Source organism: Myripristis murdjan, chromosome 1, assembly GCF_902150065.1.
Source record: "Myripristis murdjan chromosome 1, fMyrMur1.1, whole genome shotgun sequence".
In the NCBI taxonomy this organism is placed as follows: Eukaryota; Metazoa; Chordata; class Actinopteri; order Holocentriformes; family Holocentridae; genus Myripristis; species Myripristis murdjan.
Genome location: NC_043980.1, coordinates 13,318,902 through 13,336,677, shown reverse-complemented (window position 1 = coordinate 13,336,677; position 17,776 = coordinate 13,318,902). Strand labels below are relative to the sequence as shown.

The following is a 17,776-nucleotide window of genomic DNA, read 5'->3' as shown; positions in this document are numbered from 1 at the left end:
TTTATGGTGTTATTTTATAGATATAGTGCATTTTGCAATTATAGCAATGCTGTTGGACTTTAAAAGCAACATATATGGATTTTTATGGGCATATTTTGAGTTCTGGTATTGGGCTGATTTTTGGGCCCTTTTTATACCAGGTTGGGCGGGTTTTGGGCTGGTTTTGAGTTGCTGTTTGGCTCCTTTTGTCTCACAGACCTGGCAACCCTGTTTATTATTGAGGTTGTAGTTTGCAGCAGTCTTGTACTGGGCTTCATTATATTTAGAGGTGTTTCTATTTTTTTGTCCTCCGTATTTCCATACACGAGTGGGACAGAATATCCGAAACACCTTTTGTTTTTGCTTTATTTCTCTCTATTGCACTACTTTGTATTATTGCCTTGATGCTTCATGTATTTGTATTGTCTTTGCTCATGACTTGAAATAAAGATTTCTGACAGAAAAAAAGAGAGGGATGGTTTAGAGTGGTGTCTACAATCACTTTCCCATTTAGAGACACATAATATTGCTTTGGTTTTTACATACTTGTTTGAATAGATAGGGTTCACGGAGGCTTTGTGGGTCATGTACAATAAACACTGAAAAAAATAAATAAATAAATAACACATAACAACAATAACAACACATAAGTCATTATAATTGTATTCACATTACTTACCATGGTGTGCTATGTAGTTTTATGACTTTTTGCTTAGGCAGTTATAAGAGTATTAGAATTTTCTCCAAAATGTCATGAGATCTTCTGCTGTTGGATTTCCCGTGAAGGCAGCTTGCCGTCTTGCACCCAGACAGCTTCCCTAAACCTGACGCCTTAGTGCCGCCTGTGAGTTTATCATCCTATCCTGTTGCACATTAAATCCATCACTCTTTACAAAGACATGTTTTTATGCTCAACGCCATTATAAAGAGCACTGCAGCCAATCAAGGGAGAAAGTTGTACTGGGAACATAATGTAACTAACATAAATTCACATTCTTTTTTCCATCCCAAACATTTCTTTGAAAGATTATCTGGCTTTGCTTCTGGGATCATACTGCAGATCCGCGTCAGATCCATGTCATCCTTTGTTTCAAAATTAGAAATTGCGACAGGATTGAATCATCATTTAAAACTGTAATCAGCAACTAAAATACACAAAGACTATTGCAAATAAAAAACAATTAAAAAAGTGAGATATTTTAATGATACTGTATACTTTGCCGAAAGCTGAAAGACACACCAAACTTTGCCAATCGTCCGTCTTATTTTTCACAGTGACACAGTCCTGATCACATGCTGTTATGCACATGAGGCCCACCGTTTCCCCTCGGGATATAATCAAGCAAATAAAGGTGCAAGCTGGGGAACTGGCCAATAGGACTTGAGGGGTTCAAGCATGATGTCAGTGTACAAGAACTTTGCAATCTATGCAGTATGCACATCTCATCCTCCAATTCTGCCAATTCTGGTTTCAGTGTCTTTGCTCTCTAGGTGAAAAAACAGAACGGCCACCTATCTGCCAAACATCCATGAACACACAGTTCATCCACAGTGCCTGTCTGGGTCATATCAAGTTCCCAGGAAGCGACTGATTTTCATACAATAGTCTCTGCAGCAGAAATACTCTGTGCTTGGCAGTCCTCTCTTGCACTCCTCATGAATGGGAGCCCACTCAGATGTTGTCGGCAGCAGATATATATCTTGCAAGGAAGTTTTTGACCTCGGAGATGTGCATGGTTTCCTTGATAGTGGTGTCTCTGCTGCGGACCTGCAGGAGGCCGCTCTCCAGCGTGTTCTCACTGACCACCACCACGAAGAGAACGCCCATCTCATCGTACCTGCAAACGCATCGGACATACGCACAAAATGAGTCGGCAGGAAATCCCTTGAATTTTCCTCACACCTGCCACACACCCAGTCGATTTAACTGCTGCTGCTAAGGAAAAATGTTTAGAACATGCATTTCAATGGTATGTACATCACCTGTGAAACCACAAGTGACCAATGGGAAAGGGGGTGGCTGCTGTTTATTTTGCTCACCTGGCAACCATATGCGAGCATCCTGCTACTTTTCATCTCAACTTTCCTCTTCTCTGTGCTATGGCTACAACCAGAATCTGCTGTGTGCCTGGCGCTTCTCTGTGTGAACAGAGTCTGTGAGGTCTTTAAATCAGTGCAGCATCAAAAAACTAAGTAACACCTCACCTGGCATACAGCTGCTCCACTGAGGTTGACATAGTTTCCAGATATCCAGGCCAAGCTGAGATCCTCGCCTCCAGGAACTCCTGCAGCAGCCCTTCACAAACCTGCATGAATAATTCATAGCTCATTACTCCACCTGGAGATATTCCAACACAATAAAAAATGTGGTTTATATAACTGTGCGCTGATTCTATTGCTTTCAATTCCCTAGAATGTTTTCTGCTCCTGCATGAAGCTTTTATAACAGTGTATTCTCATGATTCACATGGAGTGAACCGAGCAGAAATCACTTTAACTTTATCACTGATGCGTTCAGTAAGTAGAAGTTTCTCTTACCTGCCTGATCTCCACTGTGGCTCCCCTAACCATGATCACAGCCACTTTGACAGGAGCCAACACTGGATGCAACTTAAGAACCTAAAAACAATGGTGATTCACAATAAATGGAAGGAGAAGGTGAAATATTCTGAGTCATATTTTTTCCTGCTAACATAACTGTTCTATACATGGGCTGAGCTTGTGTGGATTATCACCTTTCTCTGCTTCAGGACGTGTTTGCTGTCTTCAACTCTCTTCAGCTGTTGTAGTGAATTGCACAGGTAAGCCATCACGCCACGGTCCATGTTCCCAGTTACAGAGACCACATGAGGGACCACCGACTTCCGCCCGTCCCGACACTGAAGCAGGTTGAGGAGGACAAAGGCACTGCTCAATAACAATGTAGATGATTACCTTCAAGATTAAACTGGACTGACATTGAATATCAGAAGAAAAGAAAATATGTTGAACCTCTCCTTTTTGAATAAACATCCTGTGTAGAATTCAACTGGCAAACTTAAAGAAGATCAGGGCCAGGGAGCAGTTTTTTTTTAAATTGTCCTTAGCCATGCAATGATATTTTTTCAATGGAACAGTGTGCCTTGAATGGTCATATTCTACACAGAATAACCATATTTTCTCTTGATCTAACCCTCTCCAAAGATCACCTGATTCTTGTTTGCATGATACAGCGCTCCTCTATCCCTTTTTTGGCACTGAATATTTGAATATTACATCATTTAGAAATAGGAGTCATGACTACTGAACAGAAAGTCAAATAACCAGGTAAAGAAACCAAACCATTTTGATCAAATTTAATTGCAAATGCTGACTTCTAACACTATTTACATAGAAGCCTGCACCATCATCTGTGTATGAGCTTGTGAAGCATTAATGTCCACATCTTTTATGCCAAGAATGGTGACATAGTGGGTGGAGCTGTGAAATAATTTCCACCTCTACCATACTGGAAGAAAAACACATGGCCAGGGGGCGGCCATATTGGAGGTCCTGAGCTCTTAGGCAGCAGGTGCTGAGAAACAGCTGGTTGTGTGACTAAATAAACTGGACCTGACCTAAGCAAAAGAAGTGGATAGACAAAATTAATTTCGGTGCATGAACCTAACAACCTTATCAGACTGTTTACTTTTCCTTTGAGCATTAAGTAATGGATCAACACTGACACCACCACTACCTGTTATTTAAGTATCTCTAATTTTCTAGTATGGTTGTTGTATATTTAACCATTATTTGCACACAGTCATCTCTCTAGTGGCCCTCTCATGGTTACTACATACGTCATGCAGCTGCAAAGACTCAAAAAATAGCCTCAAATCATGATAGAGAACACATAAAAAAAAAAATAACTGTCCACATGAAAACACTGGCTAATTTGCATGCTGACCAGTAGTTTGGTGCGGACTCCTTTGTGCGCCTGCAGCAGCTCAGCGTCTCCTCGGTTGCACAGCGTCTCCAGCGGCTCAGCTCCCCATGGGAAACTGTAGAGGATCCTCACACCGCGAGATACCCCCGCTCCCAGCTCATCCTCTGGGATGTCACTGCTACTGAAGTCTGATGTACCCAAGGCAAACTGTAAAAGAAAAGGTTGGTTACTGAGGCAAAGGATTTGCTGTTCAGGATATGCAACGCTCAGCATATTTTGTCATGCTTTCGTTTTTGATCCAGTGTTTGGTAAGATTTGCCACAATGCTTCCTCACCTCTGCCACTTGACACATATTTTCATTATTTAAAAGGAAAGTTTTTGTGTCAAGGGATACACCCACAACACCTTTTCAGCGCTGATTCTGATATTGAATATCGAATGAAAACATCGACTGATGCCGAGTCCTGATCTGATCCATCAATTTCACTGAACAGTGGATCATTAGTTTGGGGTCACTGAACAAAATAATTGATATAAAGTCTTTTTCTCCCTCACCATTTAAAGAATACAGACTTATGTGTGCCATAAGGCAGAAGATCATGGCAGTTTGCTTTTATTTCTGACACGTTACTCAGTTTTTGACATCAGACATTAAGTCTCAATAAGATCTCCGATACTGATACGCCATTTTAACTGAGTATTGTTGTGTCTCCATTTGTGCCATATTAGCTTTATCAAATTTTCAGCATTTTTCCAACCATCCAACATATATATTTCAGGAAAGTCACACACTCACCTTCCTCCACCACTGCAGCCTCTGTTGTGCCCAGTGGTCGAGCCACTGACCGGACGTCCGAGGAGAGCAGAACCACACAAGAGACGTCTGGGTCACTTCTGCTGGGCTGGAGAAAAGAGACCCATTATAACAGCTACCTATCCCTTTTATGTTTACCAATACATTGGACATGATGCAACAAATTAAATACTACAGAGGTTATTGTTTTAGCTTATTGATGACACAATATCTATAAAATATTTATGGAATATTGATCCCATCAAAAGTGGTGGATTTAGTGGCTACAATCCATGATGCAGTTATTTGCACAGGCCTGCTATAAATAGACAAAAGAGAAGTGACTGCAGAGTATAATATTTAAAGGCAGTTGTTGACATCTTGCCCAGTAAAACTGATGTGGAGATTGGTGGTTCGGCTGGCTGACTGTAGTGAGCTTGTTCATCAAGTAGGCCTGCAAGGGGCTTGATGGATTATGCTCAGATTATACCGTTTTGAAGTATATGGTCTTTTTTTTTTTTTTTTTTTTTTTTTTTTTTTTTTTTGCTCTTGTGTTCTTTTGGAGAAGGCTGATCCAGTGCAGCATTTTCAAACTCACTGGAATTAAAACCTTGAGGGTGAATAGATAATGACAGACACACACCATGAGGCCACCATAACATAATATCCTTTTCTGGATGTACAGTGGTGGAGAGACATTAAAGGGGTGGAAGCAGATTAAACAACAACAAATCGCAGATGAACGGAGGCCTCACCAACCAGAGCCATCTGACGGCTGGAAGCACAGGCCGGTCTCAGCCAGGCCAAAGGGCAACTTCTTTTTCACCAGATCCAGTGAGGGGACATACTGCTCCAAAGCACCTGGAAACAACACAAAGCACAATGCATGCACACTGTGGAGACTCCAGAGTCAAAAACTGTGAGAAGTAAAGGTATGATCAATGGTTATTATTCAAATTCAGCAAATAGCTTACACTAATCCCATGCAGTTTGGGGCAAAAACCATGCAGTTTTTTTGCATGCAGTACAAAGGTGTTACTTTGGCCTATTCTAAAATAAAGGTGTTTGTGCATACTGGGGCCTAAACAGTCTTGGAGTTACATAAATTAGACATGACTGGCAAGCTGAGACTATTGTGGATTCAATGGGCCCAATTTTATTCCAATATGATGACGTCAGCCCTCATGGCAGCTATTTCATTGAGACCACCACTGAGACATCACCATATAAAATGACCCACTGGGACCTTTAGGATAATAAACGCCTCATGAAACTTTACATCCACAAACTAGGGGACAAGTCAAAAAACAAAAACAAATCAAAGACTGTGAACATGGCCAGTAAATTATAACACTGAATTGCAGAGTTTTCCTTTAACTTGTGCCCTGTCTGTATGACTATTTAAGTACAGCTATCACTTACATGCCTACTGTAGCACTCTACCTTGAAAAATGTTTGTTCTTAAAGACGCCATCCTCCGGAGAAGCCTCTGTGCCTCCTGGCTGAGCTGTGCCCTGCTGAGCTCCTTCAGGTCCAGCACCTGGTTTAGGCTCTCAGTGTCCACCACCTTCAGCTCCCTGTCTCCACCCACGGCTCTCTCCTGGCTGCAGCTCAGAGTGCTGATCCCAAACACCTGAGCCCTGGACCTGGTCACAGAGTGCCACCACTGATCCAGGAGGTTCTTCCTCAACTCCAAACCCAGGGGGGCGTAGCTGCAGCTCAGCCCGCGCTGGAATGAGTCTCTGTGGCTTTGGTCGGGGGAGATGTAGTGCCTGTCGGTGCAGAGGTTCAGTAAAGTCGAGACTTGATCGAAATCCTCATGTGTATCGCTACAGCGTCCCCTGATGACCTGCAGAGCCTGGGACACGCTGAACAGTGAGGTGTGTGAGGACTCCTGTCTTGTTAGGAGGCGTCTGACGCAGTAAGTCAACATTATTTATAACTCCCCTCAATGAGAGATGGCGACAAATAGAAGTGCAAATATTATCAATATGAAGATGAATGCGCACGCCCACCCTCTGGCCTGCAAATGTGACGGGCATGTGCTGTCCTCTGTGCAACTTTGCCTCGCACGGAGACAATAAACATCACCATCGCTATAATAATCGATGACAAACACGGTTGTTCGCTTGTCTTCGCGTCTGCGATAACCTGCGCGTGTCGGATAATGTGAACTAGAGTGACGTTCACACTCGCTAAACTTTCACAACGTGAATATTCATTCAATCACCGCTGAACTAAGTTGACATAAAAAACTGGCCCCGGAAGTGAACCTTTCACTTCCGGATCAATCCCATAATAAATTTAATTTAATTATTTACATGTGACGGCGGTTTATAGGGTCACAAAATACCAATTAAGTGAGATCGAGTAATTATTTTGTCTCGTTGTGTTAGTTCTTCTGAATATGGCTTCTGGGTTTTTGTCACATGTATGCTTTTCTTCAACTTACAGCGTCTAGAGGTCTGTCAGTAGTTAATTTTGTTATCCTTTGGGGTTTCTACAGTAATTGTTCATTAGGGGGCGCAGGTGCCTCCCAGGGGTCCTTTATGTTCCCTGCCAAATATTTAATGGCTTATTTTAGTATGGATTAACTTTATTCACTAGTTCATTGGCAGATCAAATGAGTCCAAACATAACTAGATAGACAAATGCAGTGATTTCATATATTCAGTTTGTTCTCAATCTAAAAACCTAAAAAATTTTCAGTGTGCATCCTAGAGTGTCCTTGTTGTTCACATGTATTTAAGAGTGCCCCTGAAATGAAGATTTGGACCTGTGTGGTTTCAAGCCACCAAGATCATCATCAAAATGCAATTCCAGCAGTTCCTCCAACCCAAACGTCCCACAAGTGACAAAAGCACACAACACTACCATTTTCTTCTTTTTATTTAAAGAGCGATGCCAGCCCTTTATATATGATCTTCATAACATCACTTTGAACATACCACAAACTCAAAACATTGCATTACCTAGTAAAAATAAATTACTGAGGAATGTAACAAATAAAAACAGTCAAGGAAAAGTGCAGCAATTACAGTTGCACTACAGGAGATCAGTCTAGGACTCCTTTTAATGCTCTGGATTTACTGAATAATTCCAACCCTGCTGTAAGCAAAAAACAGTTAAACAGTACAAAGGATGATAACAATAATAATAATAATAATAATAATCATAATAATCATAATCATACTGTAAGATATCAAGACAAGGGCGAAACAAAAATCAAGTTGGTTCCGTATATTGTGCATACATCATATCTACTGTGGGAAGGGTGGTGGCATGGGGTAGGGCACCATCGGTGGCGGGGGTGGTGGCTGCTGGGCCTGTGGTGGCGGCGGCTGAGGGTTGAAAGGGAATGGCGGGTGGTTCATGCCATTCTGAGCTCCCCTCTGCACACCCCCAAACTGAGGGGGGCCCTGGAAGCCTTGGTTACCAAAGCCACCAACCTGGTTTGCCGGAGCATTGAAATTACCCTGTCCGTTGCTGTTGCTATAGTTGTTTCCACCATAGCTACCACTAGAACTACCACTGTTACCTCCATAGCCTCCACCATTCTGTGCCTTATTGCCACCAAAGGCACCCTTTGGTCCACCGCCGAACCCCCTGTCACTGTCCCTGTCCCTGTAGCTATTACCACCAAAGTTATTGCTCCTCCCACCCCCAGAATACCTATCCCGGCGGTCATCCTTGTAGCCACCTCTGCCCCCTCTGCCACGAGCTGTACGGGAAGAAAGAAAAGAAGGGGAGGGAGGGGGGAGTATGTTCAGACAGGTACCACTATGATGCGACAACTAAAATAACAAATTAACATGTTATTTCAATTTCAATTTTCAGTGTCAAAAATAAATCAGAACACTTGAAGATACAATTTCCATATGATTAAAGACCCCATGAAATGTTCTTACTTTTTGATTGATGTATTTCCTGTCTAAACAGGATGTCTGGGCAGGACATAGTGTAGGGAAGGAGCATTAACAAGTGAAATTTAATAGGACAGACCAAAACCATAACCCCAACCCGAGGGATATGAGTTTGGGGGAGAAACTATTTTATTTGAAGGGATTTGTGGATGAGAGAGGATGTTTTAAGACTTGTGAAGGTTTTATAAATTTACACCCACTAGTGTAGGATGACATCACTATTTAAGACACTGTTTTATTGGAAGTAGAGGTCATGTGAGCTCATTTCATGGGGATTAAAAAAAAAAAAAAAGTTGTGACATGACATCAGGTTTGACCAAAAATGACTAATCAGAGGCCTGACCAATCCCCAATCTCAACGTTTTTTCCCCAATAAGAGCATAGGGATGAAAATCTTCATTAGCTACCACCTCATGGGTTGCATCTGCATCATCAATTAGAGATTCAGGAGGAAATGGGGAAAAAAATCTGAATCATATACTTACATATACATACATACATATACTTGATGTAGACAAATAACTCAATTTACCTCCTCTGTCCTCTGCCATCTGGATCAACTTAGGGTTAATGGCCTGGTTGGCCTCACGGAGCACAGAGATCAGGTCACTGGCCTGTTTCATGTTGTTGGGGGTAAAGAAGGTGTAGGCCGTGCCCGTTTTTTGACTGCGGGCTGTGCGTCCAATGCGGTGGATATAATCCTCGGAGGAGTTAGGGTAGTCATAATTGATGACAAATTTCACATCCTCCACATCTGTGAAAGTGTTGCAGTGTGGCAAAACGAAAGGAGGCGGCCACACAGAATTTTGCACACCACAACAGCCAGACCAAAGGGACAACAAGTTAGCAACATTGGAGGCTAGGGAAAAGAAGTGGTCATTAGGCTGTGGAGAAAATGCGTTAAAAACAACATGATAGAGTACGTACACAACTACTCCATGGGAATACTACTGTGGGAAGAGAGAAACGATGCACACTCCAATTGCTTACCATAATCAAAAGATCCAAACGACATTCACCCTCCCTTTTGTTACCAAGGGAGACAAAAATGGATTTGAAGTCTTACCATTAAGGAGTATGCATTCACTAGTCCTTTCCCAATGCAGCGAAATCCCCCACAAATTGTCAAGTGACATCCAGGAGCTTCTACGCAGTTAGGCCACTATTTGCACTGGGGCCTCCTCATGTGCCAATATAGGACCTTTCAGTGGTACATTTCTGCAGGTCCTTTTATCCCAGTACTCTCTCATAAGAAGCTTGATATTAAAGGCCGCACTGCACGTCTTGCCAAGACCGAATAGACCAGGTACTAATTTGACAGGGGTCCGGAAAAAAGAAAATGAACAAGGCCCAAGTACTGAACCCTGTGGCACCCCTCAGAGAGCACAGTAGGACTCACCCCCACCCCCACCCCCACCCGTCTCGTCAAGGCAAGATTTTCCCAGAAGCCAGTGTTCACTTGAGAAAATGTCTCTCGTTGGCAGGTCTCGACATGACTTTAAAACGCAGGCGAGGGAGGAACTTTGGTTTGAGCTGTCTCACTTTTTCCTCTCACTAGATGTCCCCACAACCCCTTAAACACATGTGCCAGGTTTCCCCAATTTCAAGGATAAATGAAAAACCGAGATTTCAAACTGCTCTCTCCATTTCAACAATACCAGCACTTTGAGGGGGAAAAAAAACAACAACAACGGAAAGCTTTGACAGGCTCGCAAACACCCATGCTATTTGGTACAAGCTCCGAAAGGTAACAATTGTTCCAAATCTCAAACAAGTGACTTGCAATACAGTGCTCTCTAACACAACAGCATGCAAGGCGAAAGTCACAGCATTAAGCATATCTTTTTTTACGTTTGAGTTGGAAACAGCTGGCTGGCTGGATGACATTTGTCAGGTAAAATCCATGGACAGAGAACAGGTGTGTGTATTCAAACAAAGGCTTAGCCACACCGCCTTTTGAAGATCACTGGCACACAAGAGCTTTCACCTCTCTAGGCCCACTGGGTGGCAAGCCAGTGGAGCACTTCCAATATGTCCTCCTTCTCCCTCTCGAGGCCTGGGACTGTCATGCCTAGCGCCTGCCACAAAGACTCCACCTTTAGGTGAGAAAAACTCAGAAAATGCATAGAAAAGTTAAAGAAAGCAAAAGCACTTTCTTTAAAAAAGTGTAACATTTAAGAGAAATAAAGTGGAATTAGTCAAAGTCATACTGACCTAGGCCACGGGAGGCCACATCAGTAGCGATGAGGATGGGGGCCTTGCCATATTTGAACTCTGGAGAGGGGAGATTGGATTTATAGACCAGCTTATAGTAACAATGATTCTTTAAAAAATATCCTTGAAGTCAATGTTGTATTAACATGTTACTTCCAATGTGATGAGTAAACCTCACCATTGAGGACCCAATCCCTCTCTTGCTGACTCTTGTCTCCATGAATGCCCATTGCTGGCCACCTGTGACAGACAAAACGTGCATCAGAAACAAAACAGTCCAGCTTCAACAATATGCTCTTCATGTGACAAAAGCCATATTAACAACTCGGAAGTTGTAGGGGAAAGGGGCTGTTATCATTTGGCATAAATGTAAATCTTACATCTGAAAAGCAGAATTCCCTTAAGGAGACATGAACATCCCTCATAGTGGAAATGAAATAGATAATCCTTACCCATCTCTTCTCATCCTCCGGGTAAGTTCATCACAACGCCTTTTGGTCTCCACAAAAATAATGGTCTTGTTCTCCTTCTCGCTCATAATCTCCTCCAGTAAACGGATCAGTCTGAATGGGAGGACAAAATAAGATAAAATTTCCAATATCACTTTTTACAGTCTCAAAGGCCTTTATATGCCCACAAGTTCTTAACAGACAGGACGAAACCCCCGACTTAATCCTTACAGCGACTTATTTTTGCTTCCCCCTGACTGCATTATTTAAGATTGTTCTGTATGACATGCATTTAACAGCAAATCATAAAGTAGTTGTTGCTTTCTCCACATTACTAGCCAGACGGTTGAGCCTTCTTAAATGAAATAAGCCTCTGCCACCATCCCGTAAACGCTGGGTTGCTGAGGTGACTTCACACTTGAGGCTTCAGCATTTTAAACACATAGTCTGTTCCCAACATGGCAACCTTGTGTATTTGTTTGCAAAATCTGAGAAAACTAATTAAAATATCTGAATAAATCTACTCACTTGTCTTCCTTCTCCATGTCATTGCAGACATCAACTATCTGCAAGATATTGTGATTGGCACTGAGCTGCAGTGCTCCGATGTTGATCTGGACATAGTCCTTCAGGAAGTCCTCAGCCAGCTGGCGAACCTCCTTAGGCCAGGTGGCACTCCACATCAGGGTCTGACGGTCTGGCTAGTAGCACACAAGAAGGAAAGAGGGCTTAAGCAACACCCAGGTTGTCATTCAGTCCACTTAAATGTACATTTAGTCTCACATTTGGCTCTTAAATATAACCTTCCTTGTGTCACAAAAGCTTGTTTTTGAACATTTTTGACATTGTCAACTATATATCTAAATTATCTCCAAAGTTAAAGATGTTAGCATAGCTGCAACATACCCGGATTTGGTCCACTATCTTACGGATCTGTGGTTCGAAACCCATGTCCAGCATGCGGTCAGCTTCATCCAGCACCAGGTAGGTGCAACGCCGCAAGTTGGTTTTACCACACTCCAAGAAGTCAATGAGACGACCAGGTGTGGCAATGCAAATCTCAACACCTTAAAAAAAAATCCAGAAAAGCACATGCAATAAGGGATATGTGAAATAAACTGAAGGGACTGTGTACTACACACATTCATAATAAGATTCTGCTTTGTGTCACTTATTTGGAAGAAAATGTGGGCAAATATATTTTTCCTAATAAAAACAAAGAGATCAGTCCAGGTTCATTTACAATACACACTATTTACATGTGCAAAATTAAACATACCTCTCTCAAGGTCCCTAATCTGAGGTCCTTTAGGTGCTCCACCATAAATGCAGGTGCTCTTGAGACGAGAGGCCCTGCCATATTCAGCAGCCACTTGTTGCACCTGCTGGGCCAATTCACGGGTCGGCGCCAGCACCAGGCACTAGGGGAGGAGAAATTATATATGTACATTATATATGTGTGTGTGTGTGTAAATATATATATATATATATATATATATATATATATATATATATATATGTATAACAGTATATATAACAGTATATATATATGTATGTATGTATACACACACACACATACACACACACACACATATATATTTTTTTACTGACATAAAAACACAAGATTTGAGTCAAAACTGAAAAAGGTACTTACAATAGGTCCATCTCCATGTTCCAGGAATGGCTGGTGTTGGATGTGCACAATGGCCGGCAGCAGATACTAAAAATAAAAAATTAAAGATTGAACTATAACAGTAAGCATAATGAAATTAAGCTGGTGATGTACAGTATATGGGTCGATATCCAAAATGGGCTGAAGACCTGTTTCTCGTGGGTTCCTAAATGGCAAAAGTGGTATTACATCTTAATGACGTTGGGGCCAAGGTTGAGAACAAATTTACTCCATTTACTTACGGCAAGGGTTTTCCCGGACCCAGTTTGGGCGATGCCAACCATGTCTTTGCCGCTGAGTGCAAGTGGCCAACCCTGTGACTGAATTGGAGTTGGTTCAGTCCAGTTCTGTTTGACGATAACATCCATGACGTAGCCTAAAGAACAAATTAGACACGTCACTTAAATCATTTACAGGCAAAGCTTCTGACAATGACACAGTATGCTGAACTGTATCTGGAATATACAGAAAAAGTGGTGCTATTATAATCTTGGAAGCTGCTGTCATTACTTAGCTGCAATATGAGGTGTTAACTCTGTGTGTGAATGAATGCCATGCCAAACTCAGCAGCAAATCCTGGCCATTAATATTACTCTTCTTATCAGCAAATTTATATGGAGTCAGAAAGCCAGGCATCAAAATGTCATTTGATATGGCGTTCTCCCAAGAATGCTTATATTGCAATAAGGATCACATTCCCACTGTGTCCTGTGTGATGGTGCAATACCCTCTACATGATGAAGATCTGAAATGCACTGGTTGGTGTAATAACAGTAAAGACATTAAAGACACTATGCAATGGACAATTAAAAAGACACTGTGCTCCACTGTCAATCCAAAACAGTGATCTTGACTCTAGTCAATTACTGCTTATTAAAATAATCCATGTTCTTTTGGTGGTAGACTTACTTGGAAAAGTGGCTTCATGGAATTTCACAATTGGCTTAGGGCAATCTCTACCCTTCACTGTGACTTCTTTACTTCTGCGGTACTGCTCAACCTCTTGCTGTAATTGGGAGAAGCAATAGAGATTAATAACTGTAAACACAAACACAAAAAAAGATATATGCATGCAAGATTCACTCAAGTCTTACCATTGGTCTACGTGTGACATCTGGGTGCTCCTGGTAAAAGTTTTTTTGAAACTTTGGGAGCTCGTCAAGGTTCCAGTGTTTCTTTCGCAGCCTCTCACCAGGATTGCCAAACTTTCCCGGGGGAGGTCCTCCCCTGTTGCCACCACCGCCGCCACCAAAACGAGGTGGCCCACCACCGTACCTTCAATCAAAACATCAACATAAAGCACTGTCAGTGATGATTTACTAAAGACCACATCCAAACCACATCCTGCTTTTGTCCCCAAGAAGAACATAGAGGGGACTGATGCTGCATATATTTTGTATGAGCTTAAGGCAGTTAAATCAATATTTGTGATCAGGAATAACAAAACCACAAACCAGCAAAATAAGGTTCAAACCTGTGATGTCATTAAGAGGTAGAATATGAAACTGAATCCAATTAATTGGAAACCACGTGGGCTCTTGATTGTTTATCTGCACTTTTAAATGCACCGAGCACCAGCATTTGACGACTTTAGTGGCTCTCTGATTGCTAGCTTGACCAATAAGTCATGATCACAATAATAGGCAGATCATAACTTTCCAAATACATACGATATTATTAGGGTCTTGTGACTCATTTGATCATTTATAAACAACCATGAAACACTCGATTAAAACGTCAGTTATTAGAACTGGTGCGTTTTGGCCTAAAAATGAGGGGGGGAATACAAACCAAATCAAACCAAATGTTGATATTTTACAGAAATTGCCGCTGCTTGGTGTATTAGATGCAAGCCGAATTCAAGCGGCCTCGAAGGGATCCATAAGAGTTCTTAAGCCATATTTCTAAAATGCGTGTATCGTTAGCCAATAAGCAAAGCAACATGAACTTATCCGATTAATGAATTGAATACGTCGTTGCTACGTTTGTCACCAGTACAGCGGAAAATAAGTCGACACCAACTGAAAACTTGTCATTCATCACAATAACGATGGGAAACAAATATCTGTCGAGGGTGCAAGTTTTCCTCTGCGTCACATCACCACACCACAGGGCTGCCACACAAACTAGTATGCACGGCCACCGACACAGCTGCCATTTTAATTCCAACCGGCAGAGAAACAAAAAAAGCGATAGATAACGTTAACTCCTGGGAGGCCTGACTGCATCACAATTAATACTGGCAGGTTTTCCAATGAATTACACTTACTCGTTGTCGTGACATGGCTGTATAAAGGACCACATCGGTTTATTTGTGTTGCAAATTAACGCGACGGAGTGAGAAAAGCTCGGTATCGTTACCACGGCGGTTAGCCGGGCCGTTAGGCTGAGCTATGCTAACGTTAGCCGACGAGGCGACACTTGGTTTGACTTACCCTCTATCTCTGCCACGATCTCTGTCAGAAAACCCAGGCATTGTGTAACCGGCTGGCGTGGCACAAAAAACAGAAACCTTGTTAGGGACCGTTCGTGTCGGCCAACACAAAAGACAGGACAATCAAACAACCCAAAATCGGCACGGAGAAAATAAAAGGAAAATGCCGGCAGACAAAAGTCTAGCGAAGCGGATGTGAGCTCATACGAGGAGGATCACATTGTTGTATCAATGCGCACGGCGCGGTCAGCTGACGCTCTCGCACTATTTTACGTCGGGTTGTACAGGGGGCAGTGTGGTTCAAAGAAGGGTTATCGTAGTTTTGTATTTTCACAAGTTTTTATTTATATTTCTTTTTTTTTTTGCCATTGAGTTCATTAGAGTTACACGTTTCAGTTTAGTTTTAGTCATGCCCCAACGCCTCCTGAGGCTTGCGGTGTTGATAAATTTGACCAAATTGACATATAGACTAAAACTGAAGACATTCCCTATATATGCTTATTTTATTATATATGCTTATTTCAGCCAACTAAAATGTTTTTTCTCCCCACACCTTATTTCATTTAAATTTAGTTTTAGAATATCCCTGGTTCATAGTGAATTAAAATTATAATAAATAAAACGTTGTAATATACGGATTGTATCAGCTGTTTGGTCGCGCATACATCAGTGGTGCATATTCAGGCTGATAAATCGGGTTAGATCACAATGTTTTGCAGTGGCAGAGGCTGTGCTGACTGACCTGGGTGCCAGACAAGCTGTCAGATTTATTCATCAGTGAAGACAACATGCAATAACAACTGTGGCTACATGACACAAACTGACACTTGACAATACATTGGCACTAAGTGATCTCAGAACATATTAGCAATCCTGAATCTAACATGTGCTTTATGGAGACTTTTTTTTTTAGTTTTAAATCATATAAACTAATACCAAATCTCTTCCTCACCCTGCCATATAGCTGTTTTTTTTTCCTTAGCTCTGCCAGTTTAACCTCCTCATCTCAGAATCAAAATTAGAAATGCATTATTGATCCAGGAGGGGACTTTGGGTCAGTTGCAGTTGCTCAAATTCACAAGGGAAGAATATATTATAATATATTATTATGAGTGAAATTATAAGAAAGAGAAACAGAAACACGAAATAAAAAATGTGTGTATTAGAAATTTAAAAAAGGTATATGCATTATGCATGAATGTGTGCATTAATCCTAGAAAAAATATCACAACAATAAATTCAGAAATAGAAATTTAGTATATGTGAACGCCCTCTAGTGGTCAGAAATCGCTTACTGCAGCTTTAAGCAAAAGGGTCTGGATGTGTTGAGGGGTTTTCAGAAAGGGCCACAACTTCCAGTTTAATTGGGGACTTTTTGGCCTGTTGGTGGCGCTGCGGTAGACCAACACGTATCATTAAATGAAAGCCAGTGTAAAACTCAATCAACTCCCTCGCGGTGAATCGAGATCAGACATTGCTGCTCAAAGCTTGAGGACTGCTTGGCCTTTGATGAGCCAGTGGGGTTTGAAAATGTTTGACCCCAGTGTTAATATCAGTCACTCTCCCAAGTTTCATCAAAACCAGGTCGGCAGATGGTCAGAAACTGTGTGTGCATGATGGACGGACGGGTGGAGCCCAATACATCCCATTGTACTTTCCCCTGTTCTCAATCATGGGGCACATGTATACATACATGCATACATACATCACTGATTCTTGAGAATTTGGATAAATCATGTCCCACTAAGAAAAATGCTATTTCTGCTGGAAATTTACAACATTTTAATGAATAAAAAGAATCAAGGGCATAATCAGGGGGTCCTTTGCACATTTGTAAGGTTCTTTTATAGGTTTATTTTTAATTTGTATTAATTTAATGATTATATGTTGGCCCATGCCCTACAAAACCAGTTGTCCTCGGATAGGAGATAATCATTTCAACTTGATTAAAACAACAAAAAGTAATCATTTCATTCAATAATATCTTTACCACATGAAAGAGTACATCATAATATGTATTAAAAACTACAAACAATGGGTTTTGAACAATATTTATTATTATTTTGTGGTTGCTCAAAATGTGTCCCAGATATTCGTCACCACCGTCAGATATTTATTTAAAAAATAATAATAAAAAAACTACAAGGTCAATTACATTCCCGAGGAGCCCTTTTCAAACCTTCAGCTCTACTGCATGCTTCAAGACACTCAGGCTCCTGGAAGTTTGCTATTTTCTCTGAAATCTCTTCATATTTTTGGACACTGCTACTGTCACAACCATAAATTGTCAACACCGTCACTTCTGTATAAAAAGTATTAAATTAGATTATGGAATAAATGTATACTTTTTAAGAAGAGGTCTGATGCAGGTAGCAACAGGGCAAAAACAAGCTGGCTAATGTGAACA

The 17,776-nt window shown here is 41.4% G+C and overlaps 2 protein-coding genes across 2 annotated transcripts; both read right to left on the bottom strand.

The window, feature by feature from the left end:
- Positions 1–1,155: 1,155 nt before the first annotated feature.
- On the bottom strand, positions 1,156–6,957 carry polg2 (polymerase (DNA directed), gamma 2, accessory subunit). The gene is made up of 8 exons (XM_030064344.1): positions 6,121–6,957; positions 5,433–5,538; positions 4,681–4,786; positions 3,905–4,090; positions 2,715–2,858; positions 2,518–2,598; positions 2,185–2,285; positions 1,156–1,817 (listed from the first exon to the last, which is right to left on the bottom strand). Exons 1-8 carry the CDS (start codon positions 6,608–6,610, stop codon positions 1,652–1,654), a joined length of 1,380 nt encoding a protein of 459 aa, XP_029920204.1. The 5' UTR covers positions 6,611–6,957; the 3' UTR covers positions 1,156–1,651.
- Positions 6,958–7,548: 591 nt separating this feature from the next.
- On the bottom strand, positions 7,549–15,594 carry LOC115368275 (probable ATP-dependent RNA helicase DDX5). Its single transcript, XM_030064332.1, has 13 exons — positions 15,371–15,594; positions 14,030–14,210; positions 13,845–13,941; positions 13,178–13,311; positions 12,918–12,983; positions 12,543–12,684; positions 12,170–12,330; positions 11,792–11,964; positions 11,267–11,377; positions 10,993–11,054; positions 10,815–10,874; positions 9,133–9,354; positions 7,549–8,398 (listed from the first exon to the last, which is right to left on the bottom strand). Exons 1-13 carry the CDS (start codon positions 15,409–15,411, stop codon positions 7,938–7,940), a joined length of 1,911 nt encoding a protein of 636 aa, XP_029920192.1. The 5' UTR covers positions 15,412–15,594; the 3' UTR covers positions 7,549–7,937.
- Between the last annotated feature and the right edge of the window lie 2,182 nt (positions 15,595–17,776).

Excerpts from the sequence above, each read along its gene's own strand:
- polg2 (XM_030064344.1), bottom strand. The coding sequence starts at position 6,610 with ATGTTGACTTACTGCGTCAGACGCCTCCTAACAAGACAGGAGTCCTCA. Across the intron at positions 4,787-5,432 it reads CCGTCAGATGGCTCTGGTTG|CCCAGCAGAAGTGACCCAGA; the intron begins GTGAGGCCTCCG and ends TCTTTTCTCCAG. Across the intron at positions 1,818-2,184 it reads GTGGAGCAGCTGTATGCCAG|GTACGATGAGATGGGCGTTC; the intron begins GTGAGGTGTTAC and ends ATGCGTTTGCAG.
- LOC115368275 (XM_030064332.1), bottom strand. The coding sequence starts at position 15,411 with ATGCCTGGGTTTTCTGACAGAGATCGTGGCAGAGATAGAGG. Across the intron at positions 12,331-12,542 it reads GATTAGGGACCTTGAGAGAG|GTGTTGAGATTTGCATTGCC; the intron begins GTATGTTTAATT and ends TTTTTTTTTAAG. Across the intron at positions 11,378-11,791 it reads GACATGGAGAAGGAAGACAA|ACTGATCCGTTTACTGGAGG; the intron begins GTGAGTAGATTT and ends CCTCCCATTCAG.